This window comes from Pseudophryne corroboree, chromosome 2, assembly GCF_028390025.1.
Source record: "Pseudophryne corroboree isolate aPseCor3 chromosome 2, aPseCor3.hap2, whole genome shotgun sequence".
Lineage (NCBI taxonomy): Eukaryota > Metazoa > Chordata > Amphibia > Anura > Myobatrachidae > Pseudophryne > Pseudophryne corroboree.
Genome location: NC_086445.1, coordinates 427,761,134 through 427,785,200, shown reverse-complemented (window position 1 = coordinate 427,785,200; position 24,067 = coordinate 427,761,134). Strand labels below are relative to the sequence as shown.

General features: G+C 47.0%; 1 protein-coding gene across 2 annotated transcripts in view; it reads right to left on the bottom strand.

The window, feature by feature from the left end:
* Positions 1 to 24,067, bottom strand: part of NFKBIZ (NFKB inhibitor zeta) — a 50,655-nt gene that overhangs the window by 5,562 nt on the left and 21,026 nt on the right. The window contains exons 1-4 of one of the 2 annotated variants that reach the window (XM_063953605.1): positions 2,373 to 2,757; positions 865 to 992; positions 467 to 494; positions 9 to 106 (exon numbers count right to left, since the gene is read on the bottom strand). In XM_063953605.1, the coding sequence (XP_063809675.1) occupies positions 9 to 106; positions 467 to 494; positions 865 to 992; positions 2,373 to 2,583 (465 nt within the window). In that variant the 5' untranslated portion in view covers positions 2,584 to 2,757. Of the gene's footprint in view, positions 1 to 8; positions 107 to 466; positions 495 to 864; positions 993 to 2,372; positions 2,758 to 24,067 lie in introns of those variants that run through there. The other variant, XM_063953606.1, reaches the window with a different exon arrangement.

Below are 24,067 nucleotides of genomic sequence, written 5' to 3'. Positions count from 1 at the left end.
GCATTTACCAAGAAATAGCTGGGCTGGAAGGAGTAGGGTTTCTTTGCAGCTGGTGTGTCCAACATGAAATCAGTAATCCGTTTTCTGCTTAATAGGACCTTCAATTCTAAGCAGAAAATAAATAAAAGTCCATTAGAGAATGAACTGTTTTAACACTTCAGCCACCCTGACATTTGTCTGAGTTCTTGCAGTGCCAATTTCTATTGTGCGCTTTGCTGAAAAACCTATGGCCCAAATGTATTAAGCCTTAAAAAGTGATAAAGTGGAGAGGGATAAAGCATCAGCCAATCAGCTCCTGTCCTGTTACATACACATCCTGTAACATGGCAGTTAATTGGCTTGTACTTTATCACTCTTTATCAGCCTCCAACTTATCACTTTTGAAGGCGTCCTATAAGTTCAAAGTTTCATAATTATGCAAATAAACAAATGACACAGTTAAATATAGAATACAAACTATACATACCATTACACTGCTCACGGTTCTGAGATTTCTAGAAAAAAAATAATATAGTTTCCATTAGAAATATTGTTTTTTCCAATATATCATACATAACTAACTTATAGTCCCATTTTTACAGTCAAAAATACATTGGGAATTTGAAAATTACTGGACTATGCTTAGAAATCTCTACCTAAAGTCTCTCATGAGAGCACGACAACATGAGGTCAACATGATTCCTTTCGTGTTCAGTTCCAAGAAAATGTTTATAATAATCTTATTTTTATATATATATATATATATATATATATATATATATATATATATATATATATATATATATATATATATATATATATATATATATATATATATATATATATATGTACTGAAAAGGAAAACTGTACTACATGATACCATACCTGGCACTCTTCTGTTGCCAGACCGGTCTTATTTCTCATCTGGTTAAGAAGTTCCCGTACTGGATTCTTCACCCGAACCCCCTGAAAGTTTCCCTTTGTCTGACGTCCTATCCCATCGATTCGCTCAGCTAAAATTAGAATTAGGTTTGTTTTGGTTAAAGAAATGAACTGCTGGTAACAAATGGCAAATTAGACATTTTATATAACTCCAGTTCTACAGTATGCAAAACAGACAGAGAGCCACAAGTATATTTTCATTTTCATCAACAGGTTTATTTAAGAACACAAACGAGCTGGCAGCTCAATGCAAAACACAGATTAATAAGTGGAACAATCTGGAGTGCATCTTTTCTACATGCACAGACACCCAAGCGACCAGGGAGAGATTTTGTGGAAAAGAACCTCTGATCCTCCAAATGTCATTGTAGCATTTTACAGCAGAATAAATGCATAGTATATACAAAGCCAACCAACAATTAACAAATAAACAAACACACACCGATACAAAAAAACAGCATCTGAAGTTTTATTGAAGACGTAATGTAAAAATATTTATATTGCTAGGTTTAGTTTAATTAAAAGTGCATTTGTCACAATACAAGGTTGTAGGTGTTTTCTGCACTAAAAGTTGTAAAATCTAACAAACTGTATTATTATTATTATTATAGGATGGACTTAGTAACTGCTACCTCAACGCTGATTGTTTGCTATGGCCAACTTCCCCATAACGCCACTCTTTACACTGATTGATACATCACCCCCTGTGTAAAGCAGGTGCACAGGACTTTTCTTCCTAACCTGGGTCCTTCCTTTCTAACCAAAAGCCTGGTAACAAAATAGGCAGTTAGAGAGTAGAGACTACTAGTTTATATTGGAGAACATGGCGGTATAGGGAACAATGGCCAAACCGGTTTATCAGCATAGCATGGCACACCTTGACTCTGAATCTGCTCTTGACGTCAATTCAAGCAAAGCCTGGTAAACAAACTTCCTTGTACTTTAACTATAGATGTGCCACCTGCATTCATGGTGCAAAAGGGACAGACATACGAGGCTTATTATACACAGGAAGATGCCATCTCTAACTACTGACAATAATAACCCTACTGCGGAACTGATGTAAGAGGAAAAACTGGCACTGACTTACAGGCAAAGGCACCAATAGAGCAAGGCCACAGCAAGACCATTTAAAAGCAAAATATAAAAACAAGCAACAGTGTAAATAACAACAACGGGTCACTGTGCAACATAAATAAAGGATACGCTGAATAACTGACCGAAGTGACCTTAGTTATTATAGGAAACACAACCAATGTAATTACTATGGCACAGACACTGCATGTACTGCAATACTATGTGTCACACATTAGAACACACAAGTCAGTGCATACATCACACCCAGGACAGCACTCAGCACAGGGAGAGGGGTGCCCCTAGCTAGCAGGTGTATAATTACACGGCGGATCACATGCATGTGCCCAGTATGCAGTATAGCCCATGATCCTTACCCTTCTTGCTGCGGGGCCAGGACGCGCTCAGGCCGCCCCCGTCGCTGTCAGAGGCCGGGGAGCCGGGGCTGGAGATGTAGTGTGACGGGGAGGTCGCCGTGTCAGAGACAGGGGAGCCGCCGTAAAAGTAACCGAGGCTCATGGGGCTGCTCATGCCGAACTCCTGATCCAACAAGTCGCAGGAGTCCTCAATCACCCGCTCCACGATCATGGCAGCTGCACACAGGGGCACTGGGCTGCTACTATGGCAGGCTGCTGCTGCTGGGGAGGATGTGTCTGTAGCACTAGCGCTGCACGCACGCAACTGCGACACCGCCTACGGTCTAACAATCACCAGAGAAAGCGCTGTACTATTTACCGGCTGCGGGGAAATTCCGCTGCGATTATAAATATGACAGGTCGCAGCGGCTCTCCCCCGCTTTCCGGGGACCGGCCAATCAGAGAGCAGCGATGGGAAGGGGAAGGGGGTAGAGCGGGCTCTGGGCGGGACTTTCCGTAAATCGCACAAGAGAAAATTGCGCAACACGATCGCCCAGTTCTCTCACCCCAGCCGATGGGGAGGGCGTGTACGTGTCAGCCCTAGGTCCAGCACATCCATCTCGTCAGAACTCGGAGCACACACACACACACACGTACACCAGGAAGCTACTGTACACACACGCAACTACAATTCGCAAATGATTAGAAAGCAATAATAAATACATTTATAACACACAACAAAATATACAGCTTAGGTTATACGTGCATACTAAAGATCTGACGTAAACTGCACTGCAAATTCCGTGCCAGGCAGACTCCTACATCTTGGGACACAATGCTATATGTACTTTGGCCATGTCTGCAGGATAATCTGCTATAATCAACGCAATTTCATATCTATGTTCTTTCCGCTTTATTTTTCTGCACAAGGGGTTCAACATAGTGGAATCATGCAGCGACGTCTTACATTCGTCTCAAGGTTGCAAAAAAAGGTCCAAGTAAATATAAATGTTTTCTTCCTCTGAACAATTAAGGGGTCTATTTACTAAGCCTGGGAGAGAGATAAAGTGGATGGAGATTAAGTACCAGCCAATCAGCTCCTAACTGTCATGTTACAAGCTGTGTTTGAAAAATGACAGGAGCTGGTTGGCCAGTACTTTATCTCCAGCCACTTTATCTCTCTTCAAGGTATGTGCTCTACAGGGAATCCTTACGCTTCAAAAAACTAAAACTCCCTACTAAAGAGAAAGCAGAAATTTACTGCAGATTTTGGGACCCATTTACGAATTTTCAGGTTTTTGATCTAAAACTCATAATTTCTTATTGTCACTATTTGCGGGAATAAAACATTAAATACCGCCAGTATGTACCATTACACACATGCAGGGGCTCAAATAGTTCAGTCAGTGCAACGTGGAAAAGTAAAATGATCGCATTAGCAAACACTTTTCTTTCAGCAGACACGGCCGTACTGCACATGAGCGATTTGCTGACCAGGCATGTGCGAGTGGTGAGTGCTAGGGAGAGATCCTATGAGATCCTCGGAATACCAAAATATAGCCTATAATCTCTGCACGGTAGATTCTTCAGGAAAACATGGGAGGGGGCTGCTTTTGTAGAAAAAAAAGTGAGGGCTCTCCACAGATATCATCGATATCTGCTGTAGTCCCCTGTAGATACATTCGGATGGATACTCATTATTTGCTGGTGACCCCCCAAAATGGATGTTTTTCACCTAATATCCGACAAAAAACAATTGATAAATAGACCCATGTTGTAACAAGAATGGTTATATTAGATTGAGAGCTTTTGGTAGAGTTGGCTGAAAATGGTTAAAGTGGGCTGTGAATTTTTGATATTAGAAATCAGCATTGTCAACAAAGATTGTAGATTGCAGCTCCAGACTAGGTGAATTATATATAGGAAAATCCTTTCTCTAATGCTAAATTGACAGTACACAGTGCAGTACCCCTGAGTCATCCCTGAGCATGTATTTAGAAGTTTTTATGCAATCTTTGTTTATTAATGCAAACTCAAATTACAACAATAATCTGTCAGAGCAATAATTACCATCATAAAAAAACAAAAGGAAACTGTAATTAAAAAAAAAAAATGCAAATAAACTCCAAATTACAAATAAAAAATACTCCAGCACTGTAAGCGACGCTTAAGTGTAAGAAATCACCATAACAATAAGAGATGGCAATGTAAGGCAGTAGGGAAGAAACAAAGAGGAGTACAGGGCTATAGGGTGGGGTACAGGGAAAGAGGTGAAGGTCCTGTGAGACAGTTAAGGGATGCCTACTGGTGGCCAAAAGTGGCATTGCACATGTATTATAGCTAAAAAACATAAGGCACAAAATAAACATGGAATGATAATCTATTGTTATTATAAACTGTGATAACATACTTGTCATTTTATACACATAAAAAATAATGACAGATTTAATCTATAAAAAAGTTCATCAAGATAAGGCAAAAGAATGTTTCATGGATCAATGCAAAGATAGTTCTTACATTCCCATGGCCTTTCCTCCCCATTTTCGTTTAATACAAGCAAAACAGACATGATGGCTGTACTGCAGTTCACATGTATCTATTCCACATTATTTGTTTACTACAAGACATGCTTCTGCTACAGTAGACCTTTTGCTACAGTATGCATGATAAGCAATAAACTGGGGGGCAGCCAGAGAGGGGGACGAAGACTGAGGTGACTTGGGTCCGTAATACCAGTGGATAGATAGATAGATAGATAGATAGATAGATAGATAGATAGATAGATAGATAGATAGATAGATAGATAGATAGATAGAACTGCGTTGTGGGGCGGGCAGCGGCAGCTGCGTGATATCAAGTGCAGCCGATGCAACCCAGAACGCGGCTGGTAGCCTCCTGCCTGCGCAGGTAGGGAGCTACTTGGCGGAAGCGAAAGCATCACCGCCATGCGAAGCTTTCGCACCTGTGCGGGGGGCAGGGCCTGACATGCAGGGCAGACTAGCCCTGTGCCGGGCGTCCCCTCACAGGTCAGAGAAACTGATCACAGATGTGCTATTTTTAGCACATCTACGATCAGGTCTGAATCACCCCCAATAAATGCTTATTTTTAACTGGGGGGCGCAGTCAGAGAGGGGGATGGAGACTGAGGTGACTTGGGTCCATTATACTAGTGTATAGATAGATAGACAGATAGTTAGATAGAACAGAACAATGGGCCTAATTCCGAGGTGATCACTGCTACAACAGCAATCGCACTCTGAAGCCCTTTACGCAGTGCGCACATTCAGCGGATGCACTGCGCATGTGCAACCAGTGAAATGTGCTGGGCGTCCCCCCACATGTCAGAGAAACTGATCGGAGATGTGCTATTTTTAGCACATCTATGATCAGGTCTGAATCACCCCCAATAAATGCTCATTTTTAATTCTTCCTCTAAAACACTGCTCATACAAACTTCAGTTATCTTAATAAGTCATTTTTTATTTTACAACCAAAGAGCCAATGCAAAAATAACCAATAAAATGTAAAAACAATTAGGCACTGTCTTTTATGACGTGTGCCTATAACAGGGCCGAAACTAGGATTTTTGTCACCCGGGGCAAGGTAGTCATTTGACACCCCCCCCCCCCCGCAAAAAAAAATATTTTACAATAAATAAATAAAAATAATAAAATAAAATAAAAAAAATAAAAAATGAATGAATAAAAATATTATATATATATATATATATATATATATATATATATATATATATCTCTCTCTCTTTCAGAACTTTTTTACCTGAAAAACTGCCTTTTCTAACATAAATTTCATATCCAGGAAAAAGTGTCCCCATTTTACACAGTACGACAGGCAAGTGTCCCCATTCCCCATTTTACACATTGCGGCAGACAGGTGTCCCCATTTTACACATTGCGGCAGGAAAAAGTGTCCCCATTTTACACATTGCGGCAGGAAAAAGTGTCCCCATTTTACACATTGCGACAGGCACAGGTCCCCATTTTACACAGTACGCTGGCAAGTGTCCCCATTTTACACATAGCGGCAGGCACAGGTCCCCATTTTACACAGTACGCTGGCAAGTGTCCCCATTTTACACATTGCGGCAGGCACAGGTCCCCATTTTACACATTGCGGCAGGCACAGGTCCCCATTTTACACAGTACGCTGGCAAGTGTCCCCATTTTACACATAGCGGCAGGCACAGGTCCCCATTTTACACAGTACGCTGGCAAGTGTCCCCATTTTACACATTGCGGCAGGCACAGGTCCCCATTTTACACAGTACGCTGGCAAGTGTCCCCATTTTACACATTGCGGCAGGCACAGGTCCCCATTTTACACAGTACGCTGGCAAGTGTCCCCATTTTACACATAGCGGCAGGCACAGGTCCCCATTTTACACAGTACGCTGGCAAGTGTCCCCATTTTACACATTGCGGCAGGCACAGGTCCCCATTTTACACATTGCGGCAGGCACAGGTCCCCATTTTACACAGTACGCTGGCAAGTGTCCCCATTTTACACATTGCGGCAGGCACAGGTCCCCATTTTACACATTGCGGCAGGCACAGGTCCCCATTTTACACAGTACGCTGGCAAGTGTCCCCATTTTACACATAGCGGCAGGCACAGGTCCCCATTTTACACAGTACGCTGGCAAGTGTCCCCATTTTACACATTGCGGCAGGCACAGGTCCCCATTTTACACATTGCGGCAGGCACAGGTCCCCATTTTACACAGTACGCTGGCAGGTGTCCCCATTTTACACATAGCGGCAGGCACAGGTCCCCATTTTACACAGTACGCTGGCAAGTGTCCCCATTTTACACATTGCGGCAGGCACAGGTCCCCATTTTACACAGTACGCTGGCAAGTGTCCCCATTTTACACATAGCGGCAGGCACAGGTCCCCATTTTACACAGTACGCTGGCAAGTGTCCCCATTTTACACATTGCGGCAGGCACAGGTCCCCATTTTACACAGTACGCTGGCAAGTGTCCCCATTTTACACATAGCGGCAGGCACAGGTCCCCATTTTACACAGTACGCTGGCAAGTGTCCCCATTTTACACATAGCGGCAGGCACAGGTCCCCATTTTACACATAGCGGCAGGCACAGGTCCCCATTTTACACATAGCGGCAGGCACAGGTCCCCATTTTACACAGTACGCTGGCAAGTGTCCCCATTTTACACATTGCGGCAGGCACAGGTCCCCATTTTACACATTGCGGCAGGCACAGGTCCCCATTTTACACAGTACGCTGGCAAGTGTCCCCATTTTACACATAGCGGCAGGCACAGGTCCCCATTTTACACAGTACGCTGGCAAGTGTCCCCATTTTACACATTGCGGCAGGCACAGGTCCCCATTTTACACATTGCGGCAGGCACAGGTCCCCATTTTACACAGTACGCTGGCAAGTGTCCCCATTTTACACATAGCGGCAGGCACAGGTCCCCATTTTACACAGTACGCTGGCAAGTGTCCCCATTTTACACATTGCGGCAGGAACAGGTCCCCATTTTACACAGTACGCTGGCAAGTCTCCCCATTTTACACATAGCGGCAGGCACAGGTCCCCATTTTACACAGTACGCTGGCAAGTGTCCCCATTTTACACATTGCGGCAGGCACAGGTCCCCATTTTACACAGTACGCTGGCAAGTGTCCCCATTTTACACATAGCGGCAGGCACAGGTCCCCATTTTACACATAGCGGCAGGCACAGGTCCCCATTTTACACATAGCGGCAGGCACAGGTCCCCATTTTACACATTGCGGCAGGTGGTGGAGGGAGAGATAGAGAGAGGAAGGGAGAGGGGCTGACTTACATTTGAAGCGGTTCTCGCCACTCTTCAGCCGCCTCTCCCTCCTCGTCTGCGCGGCTCCGGGCTCCCCCTTCTCCCTCCTCCGGCGGGGTTTCGTGGAATGACGCGTTTGCACCGTGACGTCACGACGCAATCGCGTCATTCCGCGAAACCCCGCCCCCCGAGCTGGGCACTCGGGAGAAGGGGGTATAAAAGTAAGTGCCGCGGCGGGTGTTAGGGGGTCTCGGCGCCCCCTCCAATCTGGCGCCCAGGTCGCCTGCCCCCCTAGCCCCCCCCTAGTTTCGGCCCTGCCTATAATCCGTTTTTCCTCTGTTCAACAACAATATTTATTATTCATTACCAGTTATTAGGAAAAATCACAGGGACTTGCTCTACACACTGAGGATTAATTAAGCAATTGGAAGTTTCAAAGTAGCTTAATTAGTCAGTACTCACCTTCCAAAGTGGTGTCTTCTGCATCCAGCATCAGGAGCCAGGTCTTCTGCAGTAGGGTGAGTATAGCAGGGCCATAACTATGTGCGTGCGGAGGGGGCACCAACATAGCGCTGCAGGGTAGTGGGCGCTATTGGCGGCACTTGTCAATTGTCTGTTCTAATTACTTTCACTTGCAGCTTCCCCCCTTTTTGAAGCCCAGTATTTCCTGACCGCCCCTGTGTCCTACCCTGATCCCTTCTGTCGCTAATACCTATACAACATTCATGAACTCAACATGAGATTTCTTTGTTATTCAGTCACACTGTCCTTTATTACATTTCAAGATGCTGACCTACCCAGGATTCAAACCCATTGCCTGTGGCATTGCAGTCAGACAATCTATTCGTTGAGCTACATGTCCTTGCATAGAAAGGTAGATAATTCTAAGCTAGAGAATTCTAACTTTTTGAAACTTACCTTGTACTTTGTTAAAAAAAATTATCAACATTACAACTGAGCAGATCTATGTAGTGTGTGGCTGCAAGAGATTTGATGTGTGCACACTGCATAGATCTGCTCAATTACGATGCTACTTATTTTTTTACAAAGTACCAGTAGCTACATATAGTGTTCATAGTTTTTATGTAGGATCAAATAGCTCGATGAGTACGGTGTTTGATTAGAATTCAACAGGCTATAGTTTTGAATCTTGGGTATGGCAGTAGATTGAAATGTGTTATTTAAAAAAGGGTATTATAACTGATTAACAACGAGCCCTATATATATGAGCGCTCTCTCTCTCTCTAAAACGTGAAAAGGGGACATCATAGCATGGGCTCTCTCTGGGAACAATCTTATCATGCTCCTTCCTGGTGAGGCATGCGCCTTATGGGGGTAATTCCAAGTTGATCGCAGCAGGAATTCTGTTAGCAGTTGGGCAAAACCATGTGCACTGCAGGGGAGTCAGATATAACATGTGCAGAGAGAGTTGGATTTGGGTGTGGTGAGTTCAATCTGCAATCTAAATTGCAGTGTAAAAATAAAGCAGCCAGTATTTACCCTGCACAGAAACAAAATAACCCACCCAAATCTAACTCTCTCTGCAAATGTTATATCTGCCCTCCCTGCAGTGCACATGGTTTTGCCCAACTGCTAAAAAATTTCCTGCTGCGATCAACTTGGAATTACCCCCTATGTCCCTATTGGAAAAATGGAGGGGGGGGCGTCAATTCTCTCTCTGGCACAGGGCACCAAAAAGTCTAGTTAAATCTCTGGAGTGTAGTAATATCCGTGAGTGTGTGTAAGTATGTCTGAGTGCGTGTGTGTGTGGAGTTCAGAATGACTTACCAATAGATGGGATGCTGGTGGTTAGTATTACCAACAGTGGCATCCCATCAGAATCCCGACAGCCACCCTTCAAGCCACCTAACCCTCACCTTTTCTCTACCCTAACCCTGCCTAACCCTAACCTCCCCGCATATGTGCCTAAACCTAACCTTCCATCCCTGGTCCCTAACTCTAACACTCCCGTGACTGACCCTGACCCTAACCCCTGTTCTGCTACCTAAACCTAAACAAACCTCCCCCCCTACCCCTCCCAGCGGCAGGACGGCAGCGAGTCCCACTGTCCGTACGATCCGGATGGCGGTTGTCGGTATTTTGACGGAGGTATATCGACACCGGGTTTGTGTCCTCCCTCAAGATCCCATTCGTCGGGAACCTAACTGCTTCCCTGTGTGTGACCCCGATATATGTGTAAAAATAAGATTTTACTTACCGATAAATCTATTTCTCATAGTCCGTAGTGGATGCTGGGACTCCGTAAGGACCATGGGGAATAGCGGCTCCGCAGGAGACAGGGCACAAAATAAAAGCTTAAGGATCAGGTGGTGTGCACTGGCTCCTCCCCCTATGACCCTCCTCCAAGCCTCAGTTAGGATACTGTGCCCGGACGAGCGTACATAATAAGGAAGGATATTGAATCCCGGGTAAGACTCATACCAGCCACACCAATCACACCGTACAACTTGTGATCTGAACCCAGTTAACAGTATGATAAACGCAAGGGAGCCTCTGAAAAGATGGCTCACAACAATAATAACCCGAATTTTTGTAACAATAACTATATACAAGTATTGCAGACAATCCGCACTAGGGATGGGCGCCCAGCATCCACTACGGACTATGAGAAATAGATTTATCGGTAAGTAAAATCTTATTTTCTCTGACGTCCTAGTGGATGCTGGGACTCCGTAAGGACCATGGGGATTATACCAAAGCTCCCAAACGGGCGGGAGAGTGCGGATGACTCTGCAGCACCGAATGAGAGAACTCCAGGTCCTCCTCAGCCAGGGTATCAAATTTGTAGAATTTAGCAAACGTGTTTGCCCCTGACCAAGTAGCTGCTCGGCAAAGTTGTAAAGCCGAGACCCCTCGGGCAGCCGCCCAAGATGAGCCCACTTTCCTTGTGGAATGGGCTTTTACTGATTTTGGCTGTGGCAATCCTGCCACAGAATGTGCAAGCTGAATTGTACTACAAATCCAACGAGCAATCGTCTGCTTAGAAGCAGGAGCACCCAGTTTGTTAGGTGCATACAGGATAAACAGCGAGTCAGATTTTCTGACTCCAGCCGTCCTGGAAACATATATTTTCAAGGCCCTGACAATGTCAAGCAACTTAGAGTCCTCTAAGTCCCTGGTAGCCGCAGGTACCACAATAGGTTGGTTCATGTGAAATGCAGAAACCACCTTAGGTAGAAATTGAGGACGAGTCCTCAATTCCGCCCTGTCAGAATGAAAAATTAAGTAAGGGCTTTTATATGATAAAGCCGCCAATTCTGACACACGCCTGGCTGAAGCCAAGGCTAACAGCATCGACACCTTCCATGTGAGATATTTTAAGTCCACAGTGGAAAGTGGTTCAAACCAATGTGACTTTAGAAAATTCAACACCACATTGAGATCCCAAGGTGCCACTGGAGGCACAAAAGGAGGCTGTATGTGCAGCACCCCTTTTACAAATGTCTGAACTTCAGGTACTGAAGCCAGTTCTTTTTGGAAGAAAATCGACAGGGCCGAAATTTGAACCTTAATGGACCCTAATTTTAGGCCCATAGACAGTCCTGTTTGCAGGAAATGAAGGAAACGACCCAGTTGAAATTCCTGTGTAGGGGCCCTCTTGGCCTCACACCACGCAACATATTTACGCCAAATGCGGTGATAATGTTTTGCGGTTACGTCCTTCCTGGCTTTGACCAGAGTAGGAATGACTTCTTCTGGAATGCCTTTTTCCCTCAGGATCCGACGTTCAACCGCCATGCCGTCAAACGCAGCCGCGGTAAGTCTTGAAACAGACAAGGCCCCTGCAGTAGCAGGTCCTGTCTTAGAGGTAGAGGCCACGGTTCGTCCGTGAGCATCTCTTGAAGTTCCGGGTACCAAGTCCTTCTTGGCCAATCCGGGACCACGAGTATAGTTCTTACTCCTCTCCTTCTTATGATTCTCAGTACTTTTGGTAAGAGAGGCAGAGGAGGGAACACATACACTGACTGGTACACCAACGGCGTTACCAGAGCGTCCACTGCTATTGCCTGAGGGTCCCTTGACCTGGCGCAATATCTGTCCAGTTTTTTGTTTAGACGTGACGCCATCATGTCCACCTTTGGTTTTTCCCAACGGTTTACAATCAGGTGGAAGACTTCTGGGTGAAGTCCCCACTCTCCCGGGTGAAGGTCGTGTCTGCTGAGGAAGTCTGCTTCCCAGTTGTCCACTCCCGGAATGAACACTGCTGACAGTGCTATCACATGATTTTCCACCCAGCGAAGAATCCTTGCAGCTTCTGCCATTGCCCTCCTGCTTCTCGTGCCGCCCTGTCTGTTTACGTGGGCGACTGACGTGATGTTGTCCGATTGGATCAACACCGCCTGACCCTGAAGCAGAGGTTTTGCTTGACTTAGGGCATTGTAAATGGCCCTTAGTTCCAGAATGTTTATATGAAGAGATGTTTCCATGCTTGACCACAAGCCCTGGAAATTCCTTCCCTGTGTGACTGCTCCCCAGCCTCTCAGGCTGGCATCCGTGGTTACCAGGATCCAATCCTGAATGCCAAATCTGCGGCCCTCTAGTAGATGAGCACTCTGCAGCCACCACAGGAGAGACACCCTTGTCCTTGGCGACAGGGTTATCCTCTGATGCATCTGCAGATGCGATCCGGACCATCTGTCCAGTAGATCCCACTGAAATGTTCTTGCATGGAATCTTCCGAATGGAATCGCTTCGTAAGAAGCCACCATTTTTCCCAGGACCCTCGTGCACTGATGCACTGAGACCTGGCCTGGTTTTAGGAGGTTCCTGACTAGCTCGGATAACTCCCTGGCCTTCTCCTCCGGGAGAAACACCTTCTTCTGGACTGTGTCCAGAATCATTCCTAGGAACAGTAGACGTGTCGTTGGAATCAGCTGCGATTTTGGAATATTTAGAATCCACCCGTGCTGACGTAACACTACCTGAGATAGTGCTACTCCGACTTCTAACTGTTCCCTGGATCTTGCCCTTATCAGGAGATCGTCCAAGTAAGGGATAATTAAAATGCCTTTTCTTCGTAGAAGAATCATCATTTCGGCCATTACCTTGGTAAAGACCCGAGGTGCCGTGGACAATCCAAACGGCAGCGTCTGAAACTGATAATGACAGTTTTGTACTACAAACCTGAGGTACCCTTGGTGAGAAGGGTATATTGGGACGTGGAGATAAGCATTTTTGATGTCCAGAGACACCATATAGTCCCCTTCTTCCAGGTTCGCTATCACTGCTCTGAGTGACTCCATCTTGAATTTGAACCTTTTTATGTAAGTGTTCAAGGATTTCAGATTTAAAATTGGTCTCACCGAGCCGTCCGGCTTCGGTACCACAAACAGCGTGGAATAATACCCCTTTCCTTGTTGCAGGAGGGGTACCTTGATTATCACCTGCTGGGAATACAGCTTGTGAATGGCTTCCAAAACTGCCTCCCTGTCGGAGGGAGACTTTGGTAAAGCAGACTTCAGGAACCGACGAGGGGGAAACGCCTCGAATTCCAGTTTGTACCCTTGCGATACTACCTGTAGAATCCAGGGATCCACTTGCGAGTGAGCCCACTGCGCGTTGAAATTCTTGAGACGGGCCCCCACCATATCTGAGTCTGCTTGTAAAGCCCCAGCGTCATGCTGAAGACTTGGCAGAAGCAGGGGAGGGCTTCTGCTCCTGTGAAGCGGCTGCATGGTGCAGTCTTTTTCCTCTTCCTCTGCCCCGGGGCAGAAAAGAGTGGCCTTTTGCTCGCTTGTACTTATGGGAACGAAAAGACTGAGTTTGAAAAGACGGTGTCTTTTTCTGCTGATGTGGAGTGACCTGGGGTAAAAAGGTGGATTTTCCAGCCGTTGCCGTGGCCACCAGGTCCGATAGACCAGCCCCAAATAACTCCTCCCCTTTATACGGCAATACTTCCATGTGCCGTTTGGAATCCGCATCCCCTGACCACTGTCGTGTCCATAACGCTCTTCTGGCAGAGATGGACATAGCACTTACTCTTGATGCCAGGGTGCAAATATCCCTCTGTGCATCACGCATATATAGTAATGCATCCTTTAAATGTTCTATAGTTAACAAAATATTGTCCCTATCCAGGGTATCAATATTCTCAGTCAGGGAATCCGACCATGCGACTCCAGCACTGCACATCCAGGCTGAGGCGATTGCTGGTCGCAGTATAACACCAGTATGTGTGTATATACTTTTTAGGATATTTTCCAGCCTTCTATCAGCTGGTTCTTTGAGGGTGGCCGTATCAGGAGACGGTAACGCTACTTGTTTAGATAAACGTGTGAGCGCCTTATCTACCCTAGGGGGTGTTTCCCAACGCGCCCTAACCTCTGGCGGGAAGGGATATAATGCTAATAATTTTTTAGAAATTAGCTGTTTTTTATCGGGGGAAACCCACGCTTTTTCACACACCTCATTTATTTCCTCTGACTCAGGAAAAACTATTGGTAGTTTTTTTCTCACCCCACATAATACCCTTCTTTGTGGTACTTGTAGTGTCAGAAAGGTTCAATGCCTCTTTCATTGCCGTGATCATGTAACGTGTGGCCCTACTGGACATTACGTTTGTCTCGTCACCGTCGACACTAGACTCAGTATCTGTGTCAGGGTCTGTGTCGACCCACTGAGGTAACGGGCGTTTTAGCGCCCCTGACGGTGTCTGAGACGCCTGGACAGGCACTAATTGATTTGCCGGCTGTCTCATGTCGTCAACAGTTTTTTGCAAATTGCTGACATTATCACTTAATTGTTTAAATACAATCATCCAGTCAGGTGTCGACTCCCTAGGGGGTGACATCACCAACACAGGCAACTGCTCCGCCTCCACATCATTTTCCTCCTCATACATGTCGACACACGCGTACCGACACACAGCACACACACCGGGAATGCTCTGATAGAGGACAGGACCCCACTTAGCCCTTTGGAGAGACAGAGGGAGAGTCTGCCAGCACACACCCAGCGCTATATATATATATATACAGGGATAACCTTATATAAGTGTTATTCCCTTATAGCTGCTGTTATTATCGTTATTTGCTGCCAAAAATGCCCCCCCTTCTCTTTTTTACCCTGATTCTGAAGCAGGACTGCAGGGGAGAGTCAGGGAGCCGTCCTTCCAGCGGAGCTGTGAGGGAAAATGGCGCTTGTGTGCTGAGGAGATAGGCTCCGCCCCTTCACGACATCCTTATCTCCCGCTTTTTTGTGTAAAAATGGCAGGGGATTAAAATACATCCATATAGCCCAGGAGCTATATGTGATGTATTCTTTTTGCCACCTAAGGTATATTGTTATATTGCGTCTCAGGGCGCTCCCCCCCAGCGCCCTGCACCCTCAGTGACCGGAGTGTGAAGTGTGCTGAGAGCAATGGCGCACAGCTGCGGTGCTGTGCGCTACCTTAGACTGAAGACAGGATGTCTTCTGCCGCCGATTTCACCGGACCTCTTCGTCTCTTCTGGCTCTGTAAGGGGGACGGCGGCGCGGCTCCGGTGACCCATCCAGGCTGAACCTGTGACCGTCCCTCTGGAGCTAATGTCCAGTAGCCTGCGAAACCCGATCCACTCTGCACTCAGGTGAGTCCGTTTCTTCTCCCCTTAGTCCCACGATGCAGTGAGCCTGTTGCCAGCAGGACTCACTGAAAATAAAAAAACCTAAACTAAACTTTTATTCTAAGCAGCTCAGGAGAGCCACCTAGATTGCACCCTTCTCGGCCGGGCACAAAAATCTAACTGAGGCTTGGAGGAGGGTCATAGGGGGAGGAGCCAGTGCACACCACCTGATCCTTAAGCTTTTATTTTGTGCCCTGTCTCCTGCGGAGCCGCTATTCCCCATGGTCCTTACGGAGTCCCAGCATCCACTAGGACGTCAGAGAAAATAGGGGGTTACATTAAGTGGGGATATGTATGTCTTCGTGTATTAATGGGAAACATTGTTTTATTTTGTTTTTACATTTTACAAACTTGTATATACACATTTAAAAATAATTATAGAAAAAATTTATTGTACCCCACAATTATAACGCCGAGCCTATAACACACAACCCGCAGCTAACTGAATGTTCCACTATGTAAATGAAATATACAGAAGAGACAAGCAAAAAATAAGAATTTACTCACCGGTAATTCTATTTCTCGTAGTCCGTAGTGGATGCTGGGAACTCCGTAAGGACCATGGGGAATAGACGGGCTCCGCAGGAGACTGGGCACTCTAAAAAGAAAGATTAGGTACTATCTGGTGTGCACTGGCTCCTCCCTCTATGCCCCTCCTCCAGACCTCAGTTAGGGAAACTGTGCCCGGAAGAGCTGACACAACAAGGAAAGGATTTGGAATCCAGGGTAAGACTCATACCAGCCACACCAATCACACTGTACAACTTGTGATAACCATACCCAGTTAACAGTATGAACAACAACTGAGCCTCCGTTTACGGATGGCTCATAACAATAACCCTTTAGTGAAGCAATAACTATATACATGTATTGCAGAGAGTCCGCACTTGGGACGGGCGCCCAGCATCCACTACGGACTACGAGAAATAGAATTACCGGTGAGTAAATTCTTATTTTCTCTGACGTCCTAGTGGATGCTGGGAACTCCGTAAGGACCATGGGGATTATACCAAAGCTCCCAAACGGGCGAGAGAGTGCGGATGACTCTGCAGCACCGAATGGGCAAACTCAAGGTCCTCCTCAGTCAGGGTATCAAACTTGTAGAATTTTGCAAATGTGTTTGAACCCGACCAAGTAGCAGCTCGGCAAAGCTGTAATGCCGAGACCCCTCGGGCAGCCGCCCAAGAAGAGCCCACCTTCCTTCTGGAATGGGCCTTCACCGATTTTGGATGCGGCAATCCAGCCGCAGAATGAGCCTGCTGAATCGTGCTACAGATCCAGCGAGCAATAGTTTGCTTTGAAGCAGGAGCACCCAGCTTGTTGGGTGCATGCAGGATAAATAGCGAGTCAGTTTTTCTGACTCCAGCCGTCCTGGAAACATACATTTTCAAAGCCCGGACTACGTCCAGCAACTTGGAATCCTCCAAGTCCCGAGTAACCGCAGGCACCACAATAGGTTGGTTCAAATGAAACGCTGATACCACCTTTGGGAGAAATTGGGGACGAGTCCTCAATTCTGCCCTGTCCATATGGAAGATCAGATATGGGCTTTTACAAGACAAAGCCGCCAATTCTGACACACGCCTAGCCAAAGCTAAGGCCAATAGCATGACCACCTTCCACGTGAGATACTTTAGCTCCATGGTCTTAAGTGGCTCAAACCAGTGTGATTTCAGGAAATCCAACACAACGTTAAGATCCCAAGGTGCCACTGGAGGCACAAAAGGGGGCTGAATATGCAGCACTCCCTTAACAAACGTCTGAACTTCAAGCAGTGAAGCCAGTTCTTTTTGAAAGAAAATAGATAGGGCCGAAATCTGGACCTTTATGGATCCTAATTTTAGACCCATAGACACTCCTGACTGTAGGAAGTGCAGGAATCGACCCAGCTGGAATTCCTCTGTAGGGGCCTTCCTGGCCTCACACCAAGCAACATATTTTCGCCATATTCGGTGATAATGTTTTGCTGTCACGTCTTTCCTAGCCTTTATCAGCGTAGGAATAACTTCATCCGGAATGCCCTTTTCCGCTAGGATCCGGCGTTCAACCGCCATGCCGTCAAACGCAGCCGCGGTAAGTCTTGGAACAGACAGGGCCCCTGTTGTAACAGGTCCTGTCTGAGAGGCAGAGGCCATGGGTCCTCTGAGATCATTTCTTGTAGTTCTGGGTACCAAGTTCTTCTTGGCCAATCCGGAACGATGAGTATAGTTCTTACTCCTCTCTTTCTTACTATCCTCAGTACCTTGGGTATGAGAGGAAGAGGAGGGAACACATAAACCGACTGGTACACCCACGGTGTCACTAGTGCGTCCACAGCTATCGCCTGAGGGTCCCTTGACCTGGCGCAATATTTTTTTAGCTTTTTGTTGAGACGGGACGCCATCATGTCCACCAGTGGCAGTTCCCAGCGATTTACAATCTGTGTGAAGACTTCTTGATGAAGTCCCCACTCTTCCAGGTGGAGGTCGTGCCTGCTGAGGAAGTCTGCTTCCCAGTTGTCCACTCCCGGAATGAACACTGCTGACAGTGCTAGCACGTGATTCTCCGCCCATCGAAGAATCCTTGTGGCTTCTGCCATTGTCATCCTGCTTCTCGTGCCGCCCTGGCGGTTTACATGGGCGACCGCCGTGATGTTGTCTGACTGAATCAGTACAGGTTGGTTTTGAAGCAGGGGCTCTGCTTGACTCAGGGCGTTGTAAATGGCCCTTAGTTCCAGTATATTTATGTGTAGTGAAGTCTTCAGACTTGACCACTGTCCTTGGAAGTTTCTTCCCTGAGTGACTGCCCCCCATCCTCGGAGGCTTGCATCCGTGGTCACCAGGACCCAGTCCTGTATGCCGAACCAGCGGCCCTCGAGAAGATGAGCACTCTGCAGCCACCACAGCAGAGACACCCTGGCCCTTGGGGACAGGGTGATCAACCGATGCATCTGAAGATGCGATCTGGACCATTTGTCTAACAGATCCCACTGAAAGATCCTTGCATGGAACCTGCCGAAGGGAATTGCTTCGTAAGCAGCCACCATCTTTCCCAGGACTCGCGTGCAGTGATGCACCGATACCTGTTTTGGTTTCAGGAGGTCCCTGACCAGAGATGACATTCCTGGGCCTTCTCCACCGGGAGAAACACCTTCTTCTGTTCTGTGTCCAGAATCATGCCCAGGAAAAGCAGACGCGTCGCAGGAATCAGCTGCGACTTTGGGATATTCAGAATCCAGCCGTGCTGTTGCAACACTTCCTGAGAGAGTGCTACGCTGACCAACAACTGCTCTCTGGACCTGCCTTTATGAGGAGATCGTCCAAGTACGGGATAATTATAACTCCCTTCTTCCGAAGGAGTATCATCATTTCGGCCATTACCTTGGTAAATATTCTCGGTGCCGTGGAGAGACCAAACGGCAACGTCTGGAATTGGTAATGACAGTCTTGTACCACAAACCTGAGGTATACCTGGTGAGGTGGGTAAATGGGGACATGCAAGTAAGCATCCTTGATGTCCAGCGACACCATAAAATCCCCCTCTTCCAGGCTTGCAATAACCGCTCTGAGCGATTCCATTTTGAACTTGTACTTCTTTATATAAGTGTTCAAGGATTTTAAATTCAGGATGGGTCTCACCGAACCGTCCGGTTTCTGTACCACAAACATTGTGGAATAGTAACCCCTGCCCTGTTGAAGGAGGGGGACCTTGATTATCACCTGCTGGAGGTACAGCTTGTGAATTGCCGCCAGTACTACCTCCCTTTCCCTGGGAGCAGCTGGCAAGGCTGATTTGAGGTAACGGCGAGGGGGAGTCGCCTCGAACTCCAGCTTGTATCCCTGAGATACAATTTGTACAGCCCAGAGATCCACTTGTGAGCGAACCCACTGGTTGCTGAAGTTTCGGAGACGCGCCCCCACCGCACCTGGCTCCGCCTGTGGAGCCCCAACGTCATGCGGTGGACTTAGTGGAAGCAGGGGAGGATTTTTGTTCCTGGGAACTGGCTGCCTGGTGCAGTTTCTTTCCTCTACCCTTGCCTCTGGCCAGAAAGGATGCTCCTCTGACCCGCTTGCCTTTCTGAGGCCGAAAAGGACTGCATTTGATAATACGGTGCTTTCTTAGGCTGTGAGAGAACCTGAGGTAAAAAAGTCGACTTCCCAGCAGTTGCTGTGGATACGAGGTCCGAGAGACCGTCCCCAAACAATTCCTCACCCTTATAAGGCAAAACCTCCATGTGTTTTTTAGAATCAGCATCACCTGTCCACTGCCGAGTCCATAATACTCTCCTGGCAGAAATGGACATTGCATTAATTCTAGATGCCAGCAGGCAAATGTCCCTCTGTGCATCCCGCATATATAAGACGACGTCTTTTATATGTTCTATGGTTAGCAAAATAGTATCCCTGTCGAGGGAATCAATGTTGTCTGACAGGGTATCAGTCCATGCTGCTGCAGCACTACACATCCAGGCTAAAGCAATAGCAGGTCTCAGTAGAGTACCAGAGTGTGTATACACAGACTTCAGGATAGCTTCCTGCTTTCTATCCGCAGGATCCTTTAGGGCGGCCGTATCCTGAGACGGCAGTGCCACCCTTTTAGATAAGCGTGTTAGCGCCTTGTCCACCCTAGGGGATGTTTCCCAACGTAACCTATCCGTTGGCGGGAAAGGGTACGCCATCAGTAACCTCTTAGAAATTACTAGTTTCTTATCAGGGGAACTCCACGCTTCTTCACACAAATCATTTAATTCATCAGATGGGGGAAAAGTCACTGGCTGCTTTTTCTCCCCAAACATAATACCCCTCTTGGTGGTAACCGGGTTAATATCAGAAATGTGCAATACATCTTTCATTGCAGTAATCATGCATCGGATGGCTTTTGTAGACTGTACATTTGTCTCATCCTCATCTACACTGGAGTCAGACTCCGTGTCGACATCTGTGTCTACCATCAGAGCTAGCGGGCGTTTATGAGCCCCTGACGGCTTCTGAGTCGCCTGGGCAGGCGCGGGCTGGGACCCCGGCTGTCCCAAGGCTGCTGCGTCATCGAACCTTTTATGTAAGGAGTTGACACTGTCGGTTAAGACCTTCCACATATCCATCCAATCAGGTGTCGGCCCCGTCGGGGGCGACACCACATTTATCTGCCTCTGCTCCGCCTCCACGTAACCCTCATCAAACATGTCGACACAGCCGTACCGACACACCGCACACACACAGGGAATGCTCAGACTGAGGACAGGACCCCACAAAGTCCTTTGGGGAGACAGAGAGAGAGTATGCCAGCACACACCACAGCGCTATATATCACAGGGATTTACACTGCTAATAAGTGATTTTCCCAATAGCTGCTTGTCTGTATCGATTTGCGCCTAAATTTATGTGCCGCCCCCCCTCTCTTTTTAACCCGTCTTGTACCTGGATACTGCAGGGGAGAACCTGGGGAGCGTGCTTCCAGCGGAGCTGTGAAGGGAAAATGGCGCTGGTGTGCTGAGGAAGAAGGCCCCGCCCCCTCAGCGGCGGGCTTCTGTCCCGCGTTTTCTGTAAAGTAATGGCGGGGGTTTTTACACATATACAGTTAACTGAGTGTATTATGTGTATTCTTTTGCCAAAAGGTATTGAAATTGCTGCCCAGGGCGCCCCCCCCCAGCGCCCTGCACCCTACAGTGACCGGAGTGTGTGGTGTGCTGTGGGAGCAATGGCGCATAGCTGCAGTGCTGTGCGCTACCTTAATGAAGACAGGAGTCTTCTGCCGCCGATTTCATCGTTTCTTCAGTCTTCTGGCTCTGCAAGGGGGACGGCGGCGCGGCTCCAGGAACGGACGATCGAGGTCGGGCCCTGTGTTCGAACCCTCTGGAGCTAATGGTGTCCAGTAGCCTTAGAAGCACAAGCTAGCTGCACGCAGGTAGGTTTGCTTCTCTCCCCTCAGTCCCATGTAGCAGTGAGTCTGTTGCCAGCAGATCTCACTGAAAATAAAAAACCTAACAAATACTTTCTTTTCTAGCAAGCTCAGGAGAGCCCACTAGGAGCACCCAGCTCTGGCCGGGCACAGATTCTAACTGAGGTCTGGAGGAGGGGCATAGAGGGAGGAGCCAGTGCACACCAGATAGTACCTAATCTTTCTTTTAGAGTGCCCAGTCTCCTGCGGAGCCCGTCTATTCCCCATGGTCCTTACGGAGTTCCCAGCATCCACTAGGACGTCAGAGAAAAGGACAAAAAAAAGATGAGCAAATTTAACTTCACAAAGCAGTTTCTGCTGAAACTTGGGATAAATGTAATAGCCTGCAAGAAGCAGGCTAAAGTGCTGTGTAAATGATTGGCACTTTAAAGATTCAGTCCAGCACATCCTGCTTATCGCAGGTTATTACATTTAGCCCCTGTTATCTGTGTAATTATTGGATTATTTTTGAGGAGTCTAGTTAACATCAAGGGCTTTTCAACAGTTCTTTTTAACAGCATATTAAGGGTCACTTCATTAACAACTATCTCCCACTTTCTAAAAAAAAACACAGCGCTATAAAGAAAGTCTTTTAAGATAGACAAGTGCTACTATAAAATCATCTTACAATTTATTCATACATCTTTAAATCTAGACCACATCAACAAAAATTAGAGCATAAAATATGAATAAAGAATTAATTGAAAAAGGGGGGACTTAAATACCAGTCTCTGGTCACGTGGGAAATAATCCTAACCTTCTGGGCGTGCTGGTATAAATCTTGTGCCAGTTTAGGAACAATGGACAGTTTGCGCAGAATGAATTACCTTTTTAAGTGAAGTCCTTTAGGTAAATAATTACCAATCCTGTGGGTATAGCTGCACTCTCCAATTAGCAGTGGTCCTGTTTGCAGCAATGGGTCCAGCGCATTAGTAATGAATATGCCTTTCGTCCACATGCATTTTTGTCCAGACTTCTAAAGGCTGACGCTGTCCATGCAAATATTCCAAAAAGTTTTTTCTGGCAATGCCCAGGGGCCGGATACTGGTTAGCTGAGGCGTTTTGCTGTCTTATGGCAGCTTTTTCAAAGGTATTTCTGTATGGCCCCGAAGCTTTTTATATAGTGGTCTCAATATTGTGTATGATTAGCACCTGTCTGTCATTACTCACACAATTAACATTTCAATTGTACTAAGTATCATGTCTCACAATATAAACACATAGGGCGGCAAACCATTTTTTTAAAATATATATCAAAAAAATTAGAATGTTTATAGCTTTCTCTGACGTCCTAGTGGATGCTGGGGACTCCGTAAGGACCATGGGGAATAGACGGCTCCGCAGGAGACTGGGCACATCTAAAGAAAGATTTAGTACTATCTGGTGTGCACTGGCTCCTCCCCCTATGACCCTCCTCCAAGCCTCAGTTAGATTTCTGTGCCCGGCTGAGCTGGATGCACACTAGGGTCTCTCCTGAGCTCCTAGAAGAAAGTATAGTTTAGGTTTTTTATTTTCAGTGAGACCTGCTGGCAACAGGCTCACTGCAACGAGGGACTAAGGGGAGAAGAAGCGAACCTACCTAAGTGGTGGTAGCTTGGGCTTCTTAGGCTACTGGACACCATTAGCTCCAGAGGGATCGAACACAGGACCCGACCTCGTCGTCCGTTCCCGGAGCCGCGCCGCCGTCCCCCTTACAGAGCCAGAAACAAGAAGGTGGTCCGGAAAATCGGCGGCTGAAGACTTCTGTCTTCTCCAAGGTAGCGCACAGCACTGCAGCGGTGCGCCATTGCTCCTCATGCACACCACACACTGCGGTCACTGATGGGTGCAGGGCGCTGGGGGGGGGCGCCCTGAGCAGCAATAATAACACCTTGGCTGGCAAAACTAACACCATATATAGCCCCAGAGGCTATATAGGTGTATATTAACCCCTGCCAGAAACGATAAAATAGCGGGAGAAAGCCCGCCGAAAAAGGGGCGGAGCCAACTCCCTCAGCACACTGGCGCCATTATTCCCTCACAGCTTCGCTGGAAGGAAGCTGCCTGGCTCTCCCCTGCAGTCCTGCACTACAGAAAGGGTAAAAAAGAGAGGGGGGGCACAATTTAGGCGCAGTATATATATATTATAGGCAGCTATAGGGAAAAACACTCTGTATAGTGATATCCCTGTGTTATATAGCGCCCTGGTGTGTGCTGGCATACTCTCCCTCTGTCTCCCCAAAGGGCTTTGTGGGGTCCTGTCCTCTGTAAGAGCATTTCCTGTATGTCTGCTGTGTGTCGGTACTGCTGTGTCGACATGTATGATGAGGATAATGATGTGGAGGCGGAGCAAATGCCTGTGAATGTGATGTCACCCCCTGCGGGGTCGA